This window comes from Nycticebus coucang, chromosome 16 (genome assembly GCF_027406575.1).
Source record: "Nycticebus coucang isolate mNycCou1 chromosome 16, mNycCou1.pri, whole genome shotgun sequence".
NCBI lineage: Eukaryota > Metazoa > Chordata > Mammalia > Primates > Lorisidae > Nycticebus > Nycticebus coucang.
Genome location: NC_069795.1, coordinates 39,945,599 through 39,966,769, shown reverse-complemented (window position 1 = coordinate 39,966,769; position 21,171 = coordinate 39,945,599). Strand labels below are relative to the sequence as shown.

The window sequence follows — 21,171 nt, the reverse complement described above, 5'->3', positions numbered from 1 at the left end:
CATGAGAGATAGATATCAAGTTACTACTCACTTTTTCATCCCACCTGTAAATTTGCCATAACATGATCGCATCTTAAGACCCAGGCTTTCTTGTAGTTGGTCTGCTGCCGATCTGCCTGAATAGAAAAGATGGATTGCAGGAAAGTTCTCTGAATAACTCTTCAAAACTACATTCACATCCATGTTAAATGTTACTAACTTGCTACCTTCATTGTGGTATTAATGGTATTGAAATTATGATGATTTATATTCAGTATCTTCTTAGAAATATTTCCCCCTTCTGACCAAGGGGGGAAACCAAGAGTTACCAATTCGAGACCCTTGAATATTTACTAATGCTTGAAATCATAATGCTCCAATTCCAAGATTTACAAGGAAAGAGAGATGCAATAAATTTGGAGAGGAATCATTGAAGAGTCATAAATTAGCAGGATAATACGATTTATCTTAAAACACTAAAGCACTGTAGCATTTTTCACCCTAGGGCATTAAAGTGATATCTGTTATAGATGCTCAGCTAAAAGTGGCTCACTTGGGTTCCACATCACCTCTTCTCATAGAGCATACATGAACCATCTGAATCCTGAAGGTTTTGGGGTTTGAGATTCATTAAAGACTTCCCTGACAATATTAGTAATTTATACAAATGAGTAGGGAATTATGAAATTTTCTTTAATGGTATAAAAAATATACTAGTCATAGAAGATTACTGCTAATTATTTTATCTCAGCAGGTAGAGAGATTAACATTTTTACGTAGAAGCCAGTTCTAGGACTCTACAATTTTTCAATGTCAGTAGTATTATTCAATAAGGATTTGTAGATTTTCAAAGACTTACTTTCAGGACATTATCTCAATTAGGATAGTTAAAACATCAGAAAGCAATAGTCAGATTAAAAAAATACTAGGCCGAATGTTCATAAACTAATGGAAATAATTTTTCTAAATGTTTTTGTTGTTGAGTTTATTATGGTTTGGTAATAATAAAGTTTCTACTAATCAACAACCAGTTGCCTCACACTTTCTACAAAACTGTTTTCTTTTTCTTTGGCATATGTCATAAGACTATTTTCCACTAAGGGAAAAAAACTATCAAAGTTATATTAAAATATTTACAAACTCTTGAATGGTGTTAGTTGTATAGGGCGTGTGTCCAGAATGACAATTTCGTGACCAGAAGGGTAATGCAAACCATCTTCAAGATGCGTGCAAAATGCCAAGAGATCCCAGCCAGATAGTGAGATCTGCATGAAAAGTAACTAGATGGTGAATCAGAGGGAAGAAATGCATTCCAGAGCACTGTTGTCAGTTTCAAGTGCCTGTGGCTGCCTTCTACAAGACCTTAATGAAATTCCCCCTGCTGTCCGTGATCCATGTAGCTAGATCTCACAGCCTTCTTCCGTAGAAGAATGTCATATTGTCACAATGTCCAAAGCATGGGAATTTGCCTCCTACTTTACAGAGTATGTGCAGGAGGTTTCTGAGAGGATCATGAATGTTTTAGGATGTGTTTGTATAATGATACAAATAATGGTGCATGTGTAAATTGGAATCCTTTAAAATTTGGTAAGAGAAAGTGTCAAGAAAATTAGACGAAATGGAGCTTTTTAAAGAAGTGAACTTAAAAATATAGTAATGTTAAAAATACTTATAAACTTTGGTCCCACATTTTTATTCCTGGGAGTCTACTCCACATAGACACAGTACAATACAAGCAACAGCATACAAGGATGTATGTACAAATATGTTTATCATGACAATGTTCACAGTAAGAAAATACCTAGAATTGAGTGACTACCATCAGGAAGGTCCAGGAGTGAATTGTGCTCCATTTGGTATTCCTGATTGAGAAAAAACAAGGTGCAGCAAAGCACACATGTGCCTTTTTGAAAAAAGAAATGTTTGACAAGAAATTCTGTATGTGTGTGTCTGTATGTATAATTCAGTGAAAGCAAAGAAAACTAGCTTGTAAAATTGCGTATTTTTCCTTGTGCAGTGATTGGGGTCACTCATATGAGCTTGAGGAAAAGAGAGGGAAAAGGCATTCAATGTACATGTTTATGCATGTGAATATCTGTGTGTTTTGAGAGAGAGAGAAAGAGGCAGACAAGAAGAAAGAGACCTTAATTTCATTAGTAATTTAGTCCCTTTCCCAAATCACTTAGGGGCTCATAAAAATGATGGTCAGCGTAGGGATCTTTAATCTTTGCAGAGATATGGCAATATGTGTCCAGAGATGTTTATGGGGAAAATAAAGGACTGAAAAACAGATTCTGGACTCATATTACTCATGTTAGCTGCATGTTGTGTAGCAAGCCTGTTACCCCTCAGTTTCTCCTCTTCCTTATATGCAAAAGGGAGGGAATACTTCCTGCCCCGACACATCTGGGCGAGCCCAGTGATCTAATGCATGTGTTTGTGTTTTCTAGATGGTGACACATGATACAGAATGAAAGCTCTCAGATTCTGAATAAATATAGTACATTTCAAATAAAAAAAAGAAATTCACATTGGAAATACAAGGCATCATGAAAAATGGAGATGAAAGCTTTGAATGCCTCTGTCACTTTTTGTCTACGTCTAACTTAGTTTGTTGCTTTTCCTTGAGAATCTGTTGGAGTTAAATTTCTGAGAGTGATGTTTGCTGGTGTTGGTAATACAATGAAAACCGGGTGCTTTTGTGTTGCTTGGGCAGACAACAGGAGAGGGGAGGTAAAGAATAAAGAGTTTGAGGGAATAGCAGAATGTCCATCTTCAACATCGTTTATGATTAAACATAAACCCTACACAGTTATGCTTGTGCACAGTTCAGATACTTATCCTTGCCACTCATATAAATCAAAATAAAATTTTATGTACAGAAAAAGAAAGACTGTGAATTAGACTCACCAAAATGCATTAATGCATGCAAATCTTCAAAAATGTGAATCAAACTGATTCATTATGTAGTTTAGTGGTAATTTTGTACATGAGTTTTAAAGTTTGTTTACTTTAAAAGACATAAATTGAATGTCATCTTTTGCTTTTATAAAATTTTTCTTAAAAGTTGCAACAAGAATAGGCAATGGCATCATCTTTCAGCTGTTTTCTTAGAGGAATTATCATCAACTAGCTATGGTTGTTGGTGGGTTGAGGGGTGGGACTTTTTAGTACTATACCATGTCTTCCCAAAAGAAACTGATTTGCTCATTGGAGAAGGAAGCCATAGAGGTTTAAAAACTCCTGGGTAATTCTAGTGTCACTCTCAGTGAAGAACTACTCAAAATATTGAAAGGCCTGTTTCATGGGTTAGGTTCTTATTGGAAAAAAAATCTTTTCAATAATGCTTTACTATTTCTGACACATAGTAAGCATATATACTCTTACTTATATATAAGAGTACATCTAAAAGAATAGCTCTGATGAAGAAATCTGTTTCAGAACTTGTTCCCAGACAATTTTACTTCAATTTTCAAATAGGCTGCAAAGATTATATACAAAAATTATATATAACCTGAGGAATTTACAAATACCCTTTATTCCTTTTCAGCCTATCCAACTTTTCTCTTACTGTTCTATTTATGAGTACATACTACATATAGAGTTTCACAAACAATTGTCTATGGCCAACATGTTCTGAATTCCTTGGCAAAAAGAGACCAAAAAAAATCTTGTAAAAGATTGATGAGTGACAAAATATGCTGTTTTTTTCCTTTTCCTTTTTTTTTTTTTTTTGGATCTGCTATGATGGTGGTTTAATAGCATAAATTTTTTGTGTGATCTGAGGCTTGTTTTTTATCTGTTTTACTGTGACAATATCAGGTGATACTTAGCATCTTCATAATCTTTGAATCCATATTTATGTTTGCTCAGATTAGACAGATTCTTCTGGAGCGCGTCAGAGAGCAAGCTTGTGTTGCCATCCCGTAGAAGTGGTATGAAAAGTTTCAGCTGGCAATGCAGGAATTAATAAAGATACAACATAACTTCATTTCTAACTGAATATTTTTCAAATGTATTTTGCTTTAATGGAGAGATTGGTTATGTAAATCAAATGGTTATTCAAAATATATTTTATCTGAGAAGTTTGAAGTATATTTTTAATATTTGGCAGTCTTTAAATAACTCATACTCCCAGGTACCATGTTTTCTGTGGTGGTAATGTAGCCGAAGTAGGTTTCTGTGGGTAAGCAATGAATCTAGGTTAGCTCTGCCTCTGGTTGAATTATCTATTTTCTTGATCATAAAGCTGTCACTGTGTAACCTCTTTAAAGATGCATGTTTGGCTGAATTTGTTATCCAACAGATGTCTGGATAGTTAGAATCTCTTGAGAGTATTATAACTTGTGGTTTCAGTTACAATAAGTGATCCAAAGATTTTTTTTTTTTTTTTTTTGGTCTTGCTTTTCTGTAGTTCAGGAGTAAATCTGTAGAAGAAATTACAGAGAGTATTCCATATAACTTTTCCCCACTCCTCTCTTCCTTTATCCTTTGTCTCTGTCTTCAAATGTTTTTTATATCTGGGCAGTGCCTGTGGCTCAACGGAGTAGGGCACCGGCTCCATATGCCTGAGGTGGTGAGTTCAAACCCAGCCCTGGCCAAAAACTGCAAAAAAAAAAAAAAAAAAAGTTTTTTATATCTGCTTTTGAAACTTAGGCCACTGAGTCTGTAAGCAGTGTTGAAATGTCTTATCACACCTTGCAGTCTCCAAGTTGCTGTCACCCAAGAGGTTATCTATCACGTTGACATTCAGATTTTGAGCCTGGGAAATTGCCACTGTGATCAAAACAAAACAAAACAAACAAAAACAAACAAAAAAAAGTAGTATGTAACTCTGCAATTTATATTTTATATTTGTCCAGAAGGTCAGTTTTTAAATGATTGGTTCAGATTTGTAACTTCATATTGGGGGACTTTAAGCACTTGCCGATTTACCTTCCAGCTGGGCATCCTAATGTGTGCAAATCTGAGGAAGTGGATATTGCTAGAGGCAGAGGTTGAAGATTCTGTTCACAGGAGACCTTGTCTGTTTGGAGGGAGAAAGGCTCTCAGGGTGCAGACGGAATTAAGTAGCTGCAGTCTGACCCAGGAGAAACACCTGGGCACGGAACTGCCTGTCACCTGCAGCCTTCGCCTCGGGTGTGCAGGTGCTGTACTTTTACAATAACATAGTGAGTTATGGTCTTCCAGGAACATCAAGTTCAGTGGGTTTTACATTTCTACCTCTTTTTTTGAATCTGAGCTTAAAGACATTTTGACAAGTTTAGACAGTTTTTAACCTTGTTATGTCTGACAGTGCTACTAGATCAAAATTTTAAATAAATTCTAAATGTGCCTGGAAAAATATTTCCATATACAGAAAAATCTCCCTCTCCTAGAAAATTACAATATTGCCCTAGCTAGTGTCTTTTATAATTATTTTAATAAGCAAGAATTGTAATTACAAAAGTATTGTAATTAAAGTACCATAAGAAGTTTCATCTTTGATCTGGTTTAAGCAAAATACACCTTATTTGTGATGACTTTAATAAGAATTATTGCCCAAGAATTATTGCTCCATATTAATTATGGAGATAAGTCATCAAACTGGCAAAAATATTTGTAATATATGGCAAAAGATACTAGTATACCTAATATGTAAGAAACATTCAGAAGTCATCAAGTAAATTACTTTTTAAAAAAGCGTAAAAATTTGGCCAAAGTTAAAACAGAAATAATGCTACCATCACACAATCAATGTTCAGCTTCACTAATAGTGACAGAAATACAAATCAAAACAAATACTTTTCATCTATAATAGTAATAAGTAGTAAAAAATTATGAATATTGGTTCAAAATGCCAATAGTGCATTTAGCCACCACTATTAAATGTGTAAATGTAAATGTACATATGCTTGGATTCAGCAGTTACATATATATATATATATACACATATATTTTCAGAAATGTATCATTAATTCCTAAAATATTTGCACAAATAAAAAGTAAATTTGTACATGTGTATCCAAATGATGCACATCCAGAGAAAATTAGGTAACATTATACTAAAAATAAATATTGTGCAGCCTTTTAAAAGGATGTTTGATCTAAACATACTGACTCAGAATGGTTGTCCAAGATAATACTACTGGTGAAATAGATGGAATGTTGCAGTGAAATAGTATATTAATGTTGGTATGAGTGTGTATGTAGATCCTGAATATATTCAACAAGTTGTCTAATGATTGGGAATTTAATAACTTGATTTTTAAGCAAGGATTCTATAATGTTGTGAGAGTCACAAAAATGTTTCAAAATCAACAAAAATAGTTGTCTATGGTGGTTACATATGTTTTATCTTGATATGCACTGAAATGGAATCATAGTTCCTAAATTGGATAGCTCTTGTTCTCATTTTTTTTCTGGTAAGGGTTAAGGTACTACCTCCACATAGATCTCATTTAGAAATTCTTAAGTAGTATCTAAACTGATTGCCCTCAGACTTAGACAAACAAATGAGTCGTGTGATCATTAACAACGATAATTTCATAACGTAATAGAGACTAATAGGACTGTCTCTTGCATCTTTTTCTGATCATTTGTCAGTGTGTCAGTGTGAGTTGGCAAGTCGTTGACAAAGGTTGGACGTTTCGAAAAAACATCCAGCACAGTGTTGTATGTATTTAACTTTGTAATAAGCATGACTTATCTTTATTAGAGCAGGAGGGAAGCAGGGGATTTATTTTTTTAATTATGGAAATAAGCTACTAGCTTACACTCTGTTAGCAAGCATTCTGATCCATCTTTTTTAGACTATTAATGTTTATGAAGTGAAAAGCTTTTTTTTATTCTTTTAAATGCCCTCTTTACTTTCAGGTCATAAAACCTTCCCACACTTACAGGCTTTATGTTCTTATTTCTCTCTCTCTTTATCGACAACATGTTTCCCATTGTATGATAACCTCTTTATCTACACCAATAAAATTAATTGGAAGCATATTCAGCTTACTTAAAGAGCTACGTAAAGGGTGCAGTCAAATGATCGTGTTTCTCTGGCGGTGTGGGACATGGTTTTTTAGTGGGATATGACTCTGACAATCAAACAGTTCCTAAAATACTGTGCAGGAGTGCAACTTTTTCAGTTGCTCGATTTGTCCTTCTTATTTCTGATGAATGGTAGAAAACGTAACCTCATCTATTCTGGTTAGTCTTAGTTCAATCCCATGATATCTTCTTTGCTTTCAGTTCAGGAGAAAATCTCATTTAGAGTTCACATCTCGTTTCAGTTTCTCCCCTCTGCCTTGCCCCTGCATCCTAGAGAGGTGTTTTCACCACAAAGATTGTGAGTCAGTGAGTTGTCTGCTCCTTGGTCCTGTCATTTCATTCCTATCCTGCCTCACTGTGTCCAACTATACACGTCTTGCTCCAATCTTTTCCCCTGGGCATTCTTTGCACAGTGTTCTCCCAGCTACGGCCTGTTAAGTTTCTCCTGTTTGTGTTTAGTTTCCCAGAGTTTGTGATCCTCTAAGATGCTCATCTGAGGAGGTGGTTGGGGTGGCCTATGCCATCTCTTCTGCTGTGGCAACATCACAACTATAGGAAATAGGGCAGGTCTCTGAGTTAACTTCTATCTCCTTCTGGGGGACCCATCAGAACTTTAGGATATTTTGACAAAACATCCGGGAATTGAGGGAAGCTGGGGAGGAAGGAAAGTTTCCAGGCCTGTCATTCCCACCTGTTGCCATTTCTATTTCTTTATTTCCATAGCCTTTGCAAGAGGTGAGTCTCTGAAGATGGTGCACTCCAAAATTGTAGCTAGAAAATGAATCACTTGTTATATGGAGTCAGTGCTACGATTTGAGTGATTTCAGACAGGCAATGGATAAATCTCAGGATATGTTATGAACTAATTTAAGGTACAGGTTTGAGTTGGGGAAATGAGAAGGTAAAACAGCCTGAATAAGAACAAAACTTGTAGCAGAGTGAATTCTGTTCTGGCCAGAAAAATCATGGGAAATCCCAAATACATGTAGATCACAAGGTCACAGATGAACAGTTTTGGTCCCCTCCACCCTCACTGTGAAAAGTGAAGTACACAGGTTCACTCTTAAGTATCCTGTTGTACCTTCACCAAAAGTCTTAACTAAAAAAAAAAGAATAGAAAAAAATATTACAACCCTGCTTCTGAGTTGTAGCTTTGCAGCTATTTGAAGGATCTTTTGTTTGTGCCTGCTCCTTTTCTTGTGCTTTATGTGTGCTTATTTTGAGATTTACAGATATGAAGGCCCAGTAATTAAAGCAAAGTTTTTATTTATGTCCTATCACCACGAACCACAAAGCTCTGTTAGGTATTTAACATATTTGTAGGCTCTAAGTGAATTGACTTTTTAAGGCTTGCATTGCAGTCATGCAAAGACACAGACACAAAAACTGTTACTCTGGTTGGAAAATTGAGGGCTATCTTTAGTAGTGTAGTACTCGTCCATTAAAAAAAGGCTTATGTGATTTTGAAGGCAGCATGGGTCTTTGTGAAGCAAACTAGGGAATGCCTGTAGTTAAAACAGGAAAAAAAAAAAAAAAAAGGCAAGAAAACACCAGACCGCTCACTGATTACAACAGTATTCCTGACTTGCTCTGCTGACATTCCATAGATTGATGCAGTCTTCAGTGTGGAAAGACTGAGTCATACAGAAGATGAGACACTTTAATAATGAAAAAAATATTTGTGTAGTCAGCGGATTGTCAGCAAAGGTGGTTTAAATTATATGAGTTACCCAAGAGACTTAAGTCAGATTGCAAATTATTCTAAGCAGAAAGTCATTTGAAAATGAATAAAGCAAACTTAGAGTGAATTGATATAGTCCAGATCATTTTATCTACTTTTCCTCTACCCCTTCCTCTGCTTTTATCTGCCTCTTATGCTGAAATGGGAAAGGAAATCTATTGATTGTGTATCAAGTGTAATACCAACACACTGGAGAAAAAAATACAGATGGAACCAATGCTTTGGCATTCAGGAGGTGTTGCTTATCCTGGTACGCAGATGTTACACGGCTGTGTGCGTTCAGTACACAGCCTGTGACGTGTCATTTTACCAGCTTCTTCTTCACGTCCTTATTCGTTCTCTCTCCCTTTGCACAGTCTGCTCTGTAGGTGTCTTAATGTTTCCCTTCGACAACTAATTGTATCTAGTTTTGTAATGACACCCATCATTTTATGAAATTCTTTAACAAATCAATGGGCAAGAAAAATTCTTTTAGGAACAATAAAAATTGAAATCACATTGGCCCATTTAACTATTAAGTTTGTGACATGCGGCCCAAACTGACAACAGTTTGATGAAGGGTCAAGAAGACAGCCTGAGACGCTCGCACCCACACAACAGCGAGCATGCCGCACCTCTACCTCTTAAAAGTCTGCCCCGCACATTTGGGTGCTTGGTTCTGAACAACTAAGAGCACCTTAAGTCCTTTATTCTGCACTTTCATCTTCTAAACAATTACACGTCTACAACAGGCACAAAGTAAGTGGAACTGACATGAAAGAAGTGACGGATGTGTGAACTAACTAGAGTGTGTACTCATGTCACAATGTACAAGGGCATCGCATCTTATTACATACCTTAAACAGTTGTGTTTGTCAATTATATCTCCATAATGCTGCAAAGAAAGACAAAAGGAAAGTAACTTCAGCTGAGTGTAAACTGAAGGTGCTATGAGAATTGCCCATATCAGAAATTAGCCAATTAGCTGTATGAGCTTCATGCCTATGTTTCCTCTATGATAAACTTCTTGATTTTCTCCTAAAGTTGGAATTAATCTATGTTCACATATCTTCCTTTTGTTATTCTTCTAAACTTTAATTTTTTGCCATATAGTGTCATTTTTTTAAGCCATGCTAAACACTTTCTGGAGGAGGATGGAATAAAAATAAGTAAGTTTATAAATATGAGTTTCTGCTATTAGTTTTTTTTTTTATTAAATCATAGCTGTGTACATTGATATGATCATGGGGCATCATTCACTAGCCTCACAGAGCGTCTGATACACTTTCATCACACTGGTTAACATAGCCTTCCTGGCATTCTCTCAGTTACTGTGCCAAGACACTTACATTCCACATTTACCAAGTTTCACATATACGCTTGTAAGATGCACCGCTGGTGTAATCCCACCAATCCCCTTCCCTCTACCCCCTCCCCCCTCCCTCCCCTCCCTTTCCCCTTTCCCCCTATTCTTAGGTTGTAACTGGGTTATAGCTTTCATGTGAAAACCCTAAATTAGTTTCATAGTAGGACTGAGTACATTGGGTACTTTTTCTTCCATTCTTGAGATACTTTACTAAGAAGAATATGTTGCTTTGAATAAGTTTTGTTTATTTTAGTGACAGCAGTAGACTCCATCTTAACCACTTGTGTTAACCATAATTTGCAGGGGTGTCCCAATCTATGGCCCACACCGCCACCTGCTGATTTTGTCAGGACTCTTTTGTCTTAACCGTGGTGTCAGACATGATGAGAAGTATGTGCAGACCTTTTCTTTTTGCTAATCAGCTTTCATTAGTATTTGTATATTTAATGTGTGGTACAAAATAACTGTTATTCTTCCAATGTAAGGCAGAAAAAAAAGTTGGACACCTCTGAGAGCAATCTTACTTACCTTTTAAAATAACAGAATTTATCCAACACTTAAGTCTAAAAGAATCATTTTGATTGTTGTGGAAAGTAGAAATTGGAGCACTGCTTAAATACACCAAAAATTGGTATCTTTTTCTGTCGATATTAGCTCCTTCTGAAAATTAAAGGTCTCCTATATTGTTTTATATTTTATTTACTAATCACTTGTACTCCAAGAAAATAAGATTCAAAGCAAAAAAATTGTATTGTAGAAGTAGCATTGGTCTAGTCTGGCCTTTTGTCACACGTCCTTGGTTGGCTCAAGCACAGAATTTGGCTACAGATCGGGTTGTCCTCAGGTCAGACTCTGTGGCTGCCTGGATTATCTTTTGGGGTTTCTGTCCAGCATATGGCAGGTTGTGCTCATTTTGGGGGGTTACATTGGTGTTTTTCATTTTTCTCTTTGTGATTTTTCTAGGTCTACAGCCTCAAGACAAGAGCAAGGAGTCCCCATGGTACTGAACACACAGTCTCAGTGAGTCAGGTTGCAGCACGAATCCCAGGGCCCACTGGGAGAAGACGCTGTCAGGATTTTCCATTCTGCGATGGGACGTGAGACCCGGAAGGGGAAGAGGAAGTGTCAGGCAGTAAACTCTGGTTTCGAGCCTTTTCTTGATAAAGCAGCATGGGGCCTGGACATTGAAGGAAGGCATTTTTGTCTGGTTTTTCCCTCATCTGAGCCTTTGCCAGCTGTGCAACTCTTTCTGTTTTCTTGCTTTTACCAGTACATGGGTTAGTTTTTTATTTCATCTGACTTTTTTTTTTTTATCCAACCACCTTGTCAGGAAAAGATGAACTACAAATTAAAACGTTCTTTCTGTCAGGAATACAGTTTGGTAGCTCTATGTGCATTTATTTTTGTAGAAATACAGAAAATGTTTGGTTTAACATTGATGGGCTGTATTGGAGGGATGTATTTTTTTTAATATTGTAAAAATTGTTGAGTTCTGTTTAAAGAACTTGCTCTCAGAGAAGCACTGGCAAAAATGTTTAAAATGCTTATCTTTAAAAAAAATGCTTATCTTTACGGTGTCTGTGATATGGTCTGTCTGCTTTCTAGGTTACCTCAAGTCTGTGATAGTTTCCTTTTTACAAAAGTAGATATGCCATAGCCAAACCAGTACAGTATTGTTCTTACATTGAACCTCAGTGAAGATTTAAATTCCATGCTAGCTCAATTAATTTTGAATTATATATATATATCTCAAAAAGGTTTATTACTTTGATTTCTACAGAAGAGTAAGATGGAAATAGAGTAAGAAAATTTGCATAAATTTTCAATGGACAGTTTGCCTAGAGTATAATAATTTTCTTCCCTATCTGTACAACTTAAACAAGAAGTTATGTACCAGAAATTATCTACTACTACTGGGAAAAAATACATTTAACCACACTACCTATGAGTGCCAGTGACTTATTTTTCTTATTTCCAATTTTTTTTTTTTATTTTTTCATGGCAATTTAAAAAGTTGTATTGTAAATGTTTTGTTTTGTTTTGTTTTTTCCCCTGGGAAGTGCATGAAGGAGTAATATCTAGGAAGGTACTAGACTCAAAAAATTATGACTGTTTCTGATCATGTCGCCCATCATTACAAACTAAAAAATAATATATTACATATATCATATTCTAACAGTAGGATTTTTGTTATTGTTGTTTAAATCTGATTTTTCCCAAAAGAATTCTTTTTAAGAAAAAATTTTAGGGCAAAATGACATTTATATTTGGATTTAAATTTATGCCACCGTTATTGAATTAACACTGAAAACTGAAAATTGGAGGATTCAACTTGACATGGCCATCAGAGTCTAAATAGAGTAAAGTTGGAAGCCACTGTTAGGGAAAGATTAGGATTGTGAAAATAGCAGTTATTCATAATTTAAGGACCTTCAAGGCAAAGTCCATTTCTTCCTTCAGCTGCTTCCAGAGACAGGTCATGTAAAATGCTTGTGTAATATAGAAGTTTTATTTAAAGACTTTCTAAAATTTCTCCTATTTTCTCCTCACCCACGTGAAATACTATGTTCAGTGAAATGCCACTTCCCATTCTTCCATGTGTATTATACTTGTGAACATTTTAGACATGAACAACACGCTGGGCTTAGCTGAGCAGGGTTTTCACAAATTATTTTCAAATATTTCCCTTGATTATATTTTATGCATGAGTTTCTTTTTCTGGGGCATCCGGTGAGTTATGAATCTTTACACATTCTTATATTCTGATCACTCCTTACTTTGCTTCTTAACTAAACTCTCTTTAACATAATGTGCACATTTTTAGTAACGTGGGGTTCAAACTTAAGGTATCTTCTACTCACTAATGATATAAACTTAAGTTCTAGGAATTGGCCTGGTTATATTGTCCTCAATTTGATTTGATACAGTTGTTTTATTTGTAATTTGCCCAAATATGTAGAGTTTAATGATTCTATAACATTCGTTTTGTCTTGTGTCCTCCTAAGTTTTCATAGATTAAGTATTCGGCAGTTCCTATGCGTTCCTCATTGAGGTTATTTGCCTCATCTTCCCTTGGAACCTATTAAACTCCTTTCCAGTTCTTTTGAGAGCAGTTTTGTACTTGAACTCATTCAGATCATTCAATTGGATTTTCCCAATTAAGAAAAGTATTTATTCCTTGCTCCTTTTCTTATTCTCCACCAAATTAAATTGAAGGACAGACAGTAGATAATTAAATAGCTTCACCCTGAATTTAGACTTTGCTCTGGGTCCCTCCTGGTAACAAATAAAAACATGTCTTGGCTCTGGAGACCCAAGCAAGGTTGCAAACCTCATTCTGAAGTACAGACAAAAGATCTGTAAGTGAGTGCTCCCTTTGAAAACGTGACCCAGGTATTGTTGGCACAGTGCCTCTAAAAGAGCATATCAAAATACAAGTAGAGAATAATCATGTTCCTGTAATTGTCATCCCTTTGCTATGACCATATTGCCATTACTACCAGAAATTGTAAAAGAGAATGGGTTGTAATTTAGCATTGTATTCTGAATTTAAAGTCTAAAATGCTATCTCAAATTAAAATAATGCTGTTGTATTCAGAGGCTTCCAAACTACTTTATTGGGGGCAACTGCCTACCACCCCAGTTTTACTTAAAACCACTCTATCTTTGACTAATTTACAAGTTAGACTTTGTTTAACTTTCTAAAGACTTGGGAACTTGACCCTAGAAAAATATCTCATTTGCTCTAAATGTAATCTGTGCTTCGATCATTGAATTATCAGGAAGGAAGGAATAACCTAATGTTCACAAATTAGGATCCAAACAGATTGTTGGGTCCTTCATTGTTAATTTGAGCCTTTATAATGTTTAGAAACAAACGTGTCTTCTTACCCATCTTCTCTTATTTCCCTATAAGAAATAGTGAGTTGTAAATAATTGAAGAATTCTTTTAACTTTATAATACATTTTTTAAAAATTCTAGGCACTGGCATAAAAATGCCCTTGAGAGACTTGTTATTCATTATGCACATAGAATTTGCCCATTCCTTTTCCAAAATTTGCAGAATATGTGGTAGAATCTAGATTTTGAACTTATTGTCTGGTTAATGTTGTTTGTAATTTAAAAGGGGCTATTAGAAACTGTATTTCAAGAGATTGCATTCTATCCTTTAGTGAGTATCCCTTTGTTAACCAGTATGTGCTGAACTAGGCCAGTGGGGGGCCTGAAATTAGTGACAGAAAAAGGAAAATGCATATGTTAGATATTTGACCAGGGAATTAATATAGAAGCAGAGTGAATTAATTGAAATGAGCTTGGATTTTAGAGCATTGTCTAAATTTTGCGTTAGCCACAATTTAATGTGTAATTTTGGGTTTCATTTGTCTCATAAGTAAATTGTAGTAAAACCTAACCAGCCAGATGTTGATGTTGTAAAATCACATAATCAATTATCTGGCTCATATTAGATGTTCAATAAATAGCAGCCACCACAAATATCGATCAGTTGAGTAAGTACATAATTAAGTTGAGCTCCCAAACATTCCTTCTCTTCACATTACAGATCCACTTCTGTATCAACCAAGTAGATACATGACTGCTTTTCTGTAAGAAATTATTGCAAAGAGAATCTTTTCCTCCTACTTAGTGTGGGAGATAAATTTTATATCTCTTTATTAGCTCTGATTTTTTATCATGCCATTTCTGAAAGAAAAGAAATTAATCTCTTAGTGGTATGTAGGTCCAACCCTGAGTTTTCTTACATGTTACAAAATTGGGTTTATCCAGGGCCCCATGGATTATTGCCTCCAAAATTATGGGGACAGTGTCATTAATCCACCAAAGTTTATATTTTTCAGTTATATTTTGGGCTTCTTTGTTACCAGGAATGAGAATGTTTCTTTTGAAGTTATCCTTTTTTTTAAAACTTGCTTTGGAGGAAAAGTTGCAAAATATGGTGGAAAAAATCTTCTGCATGAAAAGGGGGACAAACACGACCCTTTGCCATCTCAGTCAGCAGATTTACTCTGAGAAAAAGAGAAATAACCTTATTGGAAGCAGATGTTGACACTGTGTCCGTTATTGAAGATGGAAAGAGTTCACTTGATTCATTGCAGTTACAAAGGGGTTTCGATGGCAGTTCGAATTCCTGTGATTGCTCACCTTCGAAACAGACAGAAGGACAGCAGAAACTGTCTGAGATCCAATCCAAATGAGATCAACCTGCCAAAATGTATAGTACTATAAAAACTTTTTTATTTTTTCTTTTCTGCAGGATAAAGGGCACATCTTTCAGGAAAAAAGTAAGGCCTATTTGAGTGAGAAATTACAATTTCTTCTCTGAAAACATGTAAAGGGTGAAGAGCATTTTAAACTTATTACAATTATTATTAAAGTGAGTTAGAAAAATTAGGCTAAAGTTTTAGTTCAAAAATGTATGCTGAAGGCAAGTACATAAACTGTAAAAAAGGGGATGGCCCTGGTGAGTTTGGGGTGTGAATAGAGCCTGCAAGGAAATTTCAGTCTTGATCCCTTCACAATGTTAGTTTCCTTGATTACTTGGTCTTGAAGACTGGTCATAGACTAGAAGGATCTTTTAGAACTTTTTAGTAGGGTTTTTTCTTCTTTTAGTGCCCTCTGGAATTTTACTCTGTGATATTTTCTAACCTATAGCAATAGTCATTCCTGTTTAAAAATCTTAATGTTCTTATTTCTTTTATTGTCCATTGTGCTTTTTTGTTGTTAGAAAAATATTGTAACGTTTTAAGTAATCAAACTGGTATTCTCTTAAAAATTCAATCAACTTACTATGATCTAAGGAGTTTACCTGAATCTCCTTTTTAAGTTCCAAAAAAAAAAAAATTCTAATAAATCAGGTATGGCTTAGTAATTCCATTATATAAGTAAACAAGAATATCTTATAGAAAAGGGCAGATCATCAGTAATTAGTTTCCTTTTTAATTATTTCTGGACTATTAAATTGTGACTTAAGAATAATTCTTTTACCATGCAAGATTCATAATTTATGTTTTTGGCATATGCTTAAGATGTGAACTTTTCTAAAGCTCTTTATACTATTCAAGATGTACATTTTTTCTATGCTGTGGCTAGAGCAAAAAGTAATAATGATTATTTACACAATTGATTTAATTTTTTAGGATACATATGATCTTAAATATTATATTTGATTCAAAAATACTAATCCATATTTGATTAGTATTTGATCCAAAAATACTAATCCAGGATATACAATATAGGGAAAGGTTTTCATGTGAATTCCTCATATCCCTTTAAAGTGCATATATTTAAAGAGAAATATGGATTCAGTTTGCCTTCATCATATAATCTAAATAGGGTGAAATGCTTTTATGAAAAAAATACACAGTAGGGCGAACTTTATATTTGTCACTTGATTAGGTAAACTGCAAACTAATAATAGAAATATCATCTCACTCATTGAAATACACTAAATTTCCAATTGGCAGTTTTATAGGCAATTATGTTACCCTAATTTCACATTTCCAGAAAAAGAAATTAACTAATGTGAGTTATTCTGTCATTTTAATTAACAAAAATATATTATTCACACTTTTTTGGCTTTATAAGATAGTTATAAAATTATATGTTTTTCTGTCTTTGTAGAGCAGAGGAAGAGACATTTTCTTCTTTCTATTCACACTTTTAAATTCAGGTCTCATAACTATGTGTCGATGATATAAGATGATGGAAGGCTTTGTAATAAAAACAAATGTCATTATCTCTGATTTGTTCAATAAATAATTTAATGTGAACTGAATGTTTATATTTCAATGTAGCATTTGAGTTTGATCTGCATTTCTTGACAATTAACTAAAGCTCTTTTTTTATTTCCCCCTTATTCAATTAAGCAACTTATACATATCTTTGGAAATTTTAACTTCTTTAGTTTATTAAATTATGAAGAAAATTTCTAGAGCCAAGGAATTTATACGTTACAGTGAGAGAGGCATTATAAAATCAATGTTTATAATGGAAGAGCAAGTAAAATGGGCTGTATTAGTTATGTAACTTCAGGAATCTTGAGAATTTTTTAATAGGATGCTCACAAGAGTATCAAATGACCCTTTGAGAAAGATACATGTATTGCTTTGTTTTTACATTTGTTGACAGTGAACTTGCTATAAGTAACATGAAAAAAAGATACTTTCCTACAATTTATTGATATTGAAAGAGTGGCCCCAGAAAAGAGACTTCCAAGAATTTGTATTTTGAAGGATGCTGGAGTTTCTCTGGGATTCTCTAGATAAGAGCAGGTGATCATCAATTAGTTTCCTTTTTAACAATTTCTGGACCACTAAATTTTGACATCAAAATAATTCTTTACAAATATAATATTCCTTCTTTTTTTTGGTATATGCTTAAGATGTGAACTTTTATAATGCTGTCACTTTATACTGTTAGAGATGTACATTTTTTCTTATTAAATGAATAATTTTTAATTTAATTTTGTTATTAAGCAAATCTTTACTGTGAAAGTAAAACAGTCTGGAAATCTTTATCTTAATGAGTAGACCCTCTAGCACTATAGGTGAAAGAATTTGGCAAAAGCTTATTAACTGTCTGCCATGCTTAGACTACGTTAGTATATGGGAGTTTTGAGGCCTCTCTCCATCTTCAAATCCAGCCACTGCTGGTCAAGACCTTCTCAGGTGGCATCACTCTGACCCTCTTTTCTTCCTCTCTCTCATATGTTTAAGGACCCTCGTGATTACATTGGCTCCACTTGGGTAGCCCAAGACAATCTTTTCATCTCAAGGTCCCTTAAGTACACATGTAACATCATTTTCCACATAGGTAACATATTCAGTTTCTAGAGATTAGGGCATGAAGCCATTAGTCTACCTCCCATAATTAGTATTGGACTTCAGTCATTTTTTTTTATCAGCCTTGTAGTGGGGGGGATTTAATATTTCACTGGAAATAGCAATGCACACCATTTCTACTGGTATTTGTGTGGAGGCTCAACTTTATTCACTTGAATAACTGCATATGATGGAAATTCCAGTCACTATTTCAAATGTTTCATGCAGTTATGGTGCCTCAGGATCCAAAGAGTTATGTGGTATTTATGTAAGATGAACACTCTCGGAGGGGTGGCAAGCAGGTCATCGTGTTCAGATTCTTCCTAGCTGAAGTGTGTTTTCTCTGGGGACAATCAACTACTATTTAATTGTTTTGCTTCCTTTTTTGGGAACACATGCCCATCGTAGGATGTTCTAAGTCTCCAGGCATTTCATCTGACCTGCCTATACACATTTGACTAAATAGCTGAACATGACCACACTGACATGGTGAAGCTTTAACACTTCTGTCCAGATTGAAGCATTCCATATGTTATCAGTTAAGCAGTGGAAAAACTGTTACAGAAAAGCAAACATGTTTTGATAGATTTAATGTGTAAAGTGGGTATCCGTATTCTGGAATGCTGCTGATCAATAAATGAGCTGCAAGATTTTGTCAGAAACAACACTTAAGTACCACTGTTTTACTTTCCATACCAAGTTTGGCTGTGGCTGAATGAAGAACACTAGCATGGATCCTTGCTTTGCACTTGTACAAGAGACTATTCACGAAGAGCCAAATATAGCAACAGAGGATTTAGTATCTTGCCAAAAAATACAAAATCTGTTCCCCTTTAAGCATGACACTCTTATCCTTTTTCTTGTGGATCTTACTAAAAGGAAAATATAGCTTTTAGCTACCCCATTTCTCCTGGTGAAAGTTCACTAATCTTTTTCAAATGAGCTATATATGGTTTTGTGGTGTTTTATGTTTCTAAAAGAAAATGACTACATGATACATTGTCCAGTGTTATCACCAAAAAAAGCCCCTCTGATTATGGATGTGTTCATTGATTTTGGTAATCATGCCACAATGTATACATATATCAAATCATCACATTGTACTCCTTGAATATACACAATTTGTATTTGCCAATTTTATTGCAATAAAGGTGAAAGAAAAACTCCTCAAAGTCAAAGGTTGGCATCAATTGCAATTAAGAAAATCACACCTTGATAGCTTCAGAACTAATCAAGGATCACTGATGATGTTCTGTGTTTCATTTTGTTTAAACCATTTTTTTTTTTTTTTAAGGAAAAAGTGACTTCAGTCAACGGGGTGCTGTTTTGTCTTAGAATATGGGTGCTTTGTTCTGAGTGATGGCTGATGGGAAGGCAGACTAGCTCAGATTTCCCTAAAAAATGGTTAAAATGGCACTGGCACTTCTGCTCAGCTTATGATGCATATACAGAATTTTGAAAAGAGTCCTGCAAACTTCTCTAAGAAAATAGTTTCTACAGTGACAGCTTTACCAGACATCTCCGTGAGGGATTTTAAAACAAACACAAGGCTGTTTGGAAATACTTGGTATATGTAAATATGCAAAATATGCCGAACAGTGCTAACAGCTGTAGGGAGTACTCCCTCATGCTTAAACAGAATATTTTGGTGGCAGTGGCTGTTGTTTTTTTCCATTTTTGCTTTTAATTCCAACCCCCTTGTCTTCACCTGCACACCCATCTACAATCTCCTGTGAAAATACAAATTTAGCACACACTCCCTCCCCACTGCCATGCTGCTTCCAAGAGAATCATTTCAGTAGATTCCCCCTGGAAAAGGTGGGCGGTGGCTTGAAAGAATGTTTCTGAGTTCATGATGTTGTAAAGGCTGAGCTTCAGGGAACTTGCTTGGACTTGATCTGACATTATCCTCACACACAACCCAGACACTCGGCAGGCCAAATTCCTTTAAGGCTTGTCATTGCAAGATGAAAAAAAGTCCTGTTGTGAGTGGCCTTCCAGCCATGGTGAGTCCAGAGATCACAGAGTAAGTGTGTGTTATCAGGTTCTGTGACATCAGGGCACTCAGCCATGTATGAAAATAAGTATGTCTTTCTCCCTGGAGCCAGAAAGGAAAAGTAAGGAGAGCCAAAGAGAAGTTGAAAATGAAAGTCTCTTCTTCCAGGATTTTGACAAGTTGAAGGTTTGGAGTGGGAAAGGCTGCAAATATGAAGAGAGAAAGCCTGGATCCCAGGACCATTTCCACTGATAATTTGTTGATATCATTTACCCTTCTAGTTCTTCAGTTTCTTTATCAGATGAAGAGCAAATGAAATAAAAGTGCTTTGGGAAAACCAAAAGTGCTATATGAATACAAAGATACTACGCCGATACTAGTAATAAACAAATATTAATCTTTGTTAAAACTTCTCTGTACTATGTATATTATGAGCATTACCTGAATTTGTCCCAATGAGTTCTTACAAATTGCAATATGTAAATAGCCTTTATTTGGGAAACTATTAGCAATAAAGAGAGGGATTTGAGTTTTACTGTTGCTATTTAAAAACCCTATGTTCTGAGACAATTCCCTTAACCTCTTTAAATCTCAGTGTGATCATCTGTTAAATGAAAACATTAAAGATAACTACTTTGTAGATTTGCTGTGGGAACTAAATAAAGTATGTAATCCAACTATCACTAAATACGTTTGTGCCTCTTTTAATTAATTTTATTTTTTAGTAATTTAGGAAATCATCAGTTAAGCCTTTGTTCAAGGACACTCAGCTGCAAGTGATAGCCACGATTCAAACCCAGATTTAACCAAACAAAAATCTCAGAACAACACAGTGCCCCGATGTCTTTCCTGTTGTCACATCTGAGTGCATTTGCTGTGTGCAGGTTTTGACAATCTCTTAGCCATAGAAAAACTACACATGATTAGAAAGGATAGGATACTCTGGAAGAGAGAGAAAGAATAATGTGGCTTTCATGAGCCAGAATTATGATAGATCTGGGAAATGTAGAATATTATTTTTAAGCTAGGGATTCAGAATCAATTCATTCAACATATTTTTTGATTTGAGGATTGCGGTTATTTTTCTACTCAGGTCAATCTCATATAGCATTAAAACAGTGAATAACATATTGGAAGAATTAAAATTTTCTATTGACATTTTATTTTCTTCTGACACTGTCAACTCCCTAACTCTTTATGTGATGAGCTCTTATTTTTTCTGCTAAAAAAATCAAAATTACATTTTAA

At 35.0% G+C, this 21,171-nt stretch overlaps 1 protein-coding gene and 1 pseudogene across 2 annotated transcripts in view; both read left to right on the top strand.

Annotated features, from left to right (window-relative positions):
* The window catches only part of VGLL3 (vestigial like family member 3), a 44,993-nt gene extending 32,960 nt beyond the window's left edge, over nucleotides 1–12,033 (top strand). For both annotated transcript variants that reach the window (XM_053565210.1, XM_053565209.1), the window contains exon 4: nucleotides 11,052–12,033. In XM_053565210.1, the coding sequence (XP_053421185.1) occupies nucleotides 11,052–11,095 (44 nt within the window). In that variant the 3' untranslated portion in view covers nucleotides 11,096–12,033. The remainder of the gene's footprint in view (nucleotides 1–11,051) is intronic.
* A 3,526-nt stretch (nucleotides 12,034–15,559) lies between these two features.
* Nucleotides 15,560–20,593, top strand: LOC128567400 (uncharacterized; annotated as a pseudogene).
* The last annotated feature ends 578 nt before the right edge of the window (nucleotides 20,594–21,171 follow it).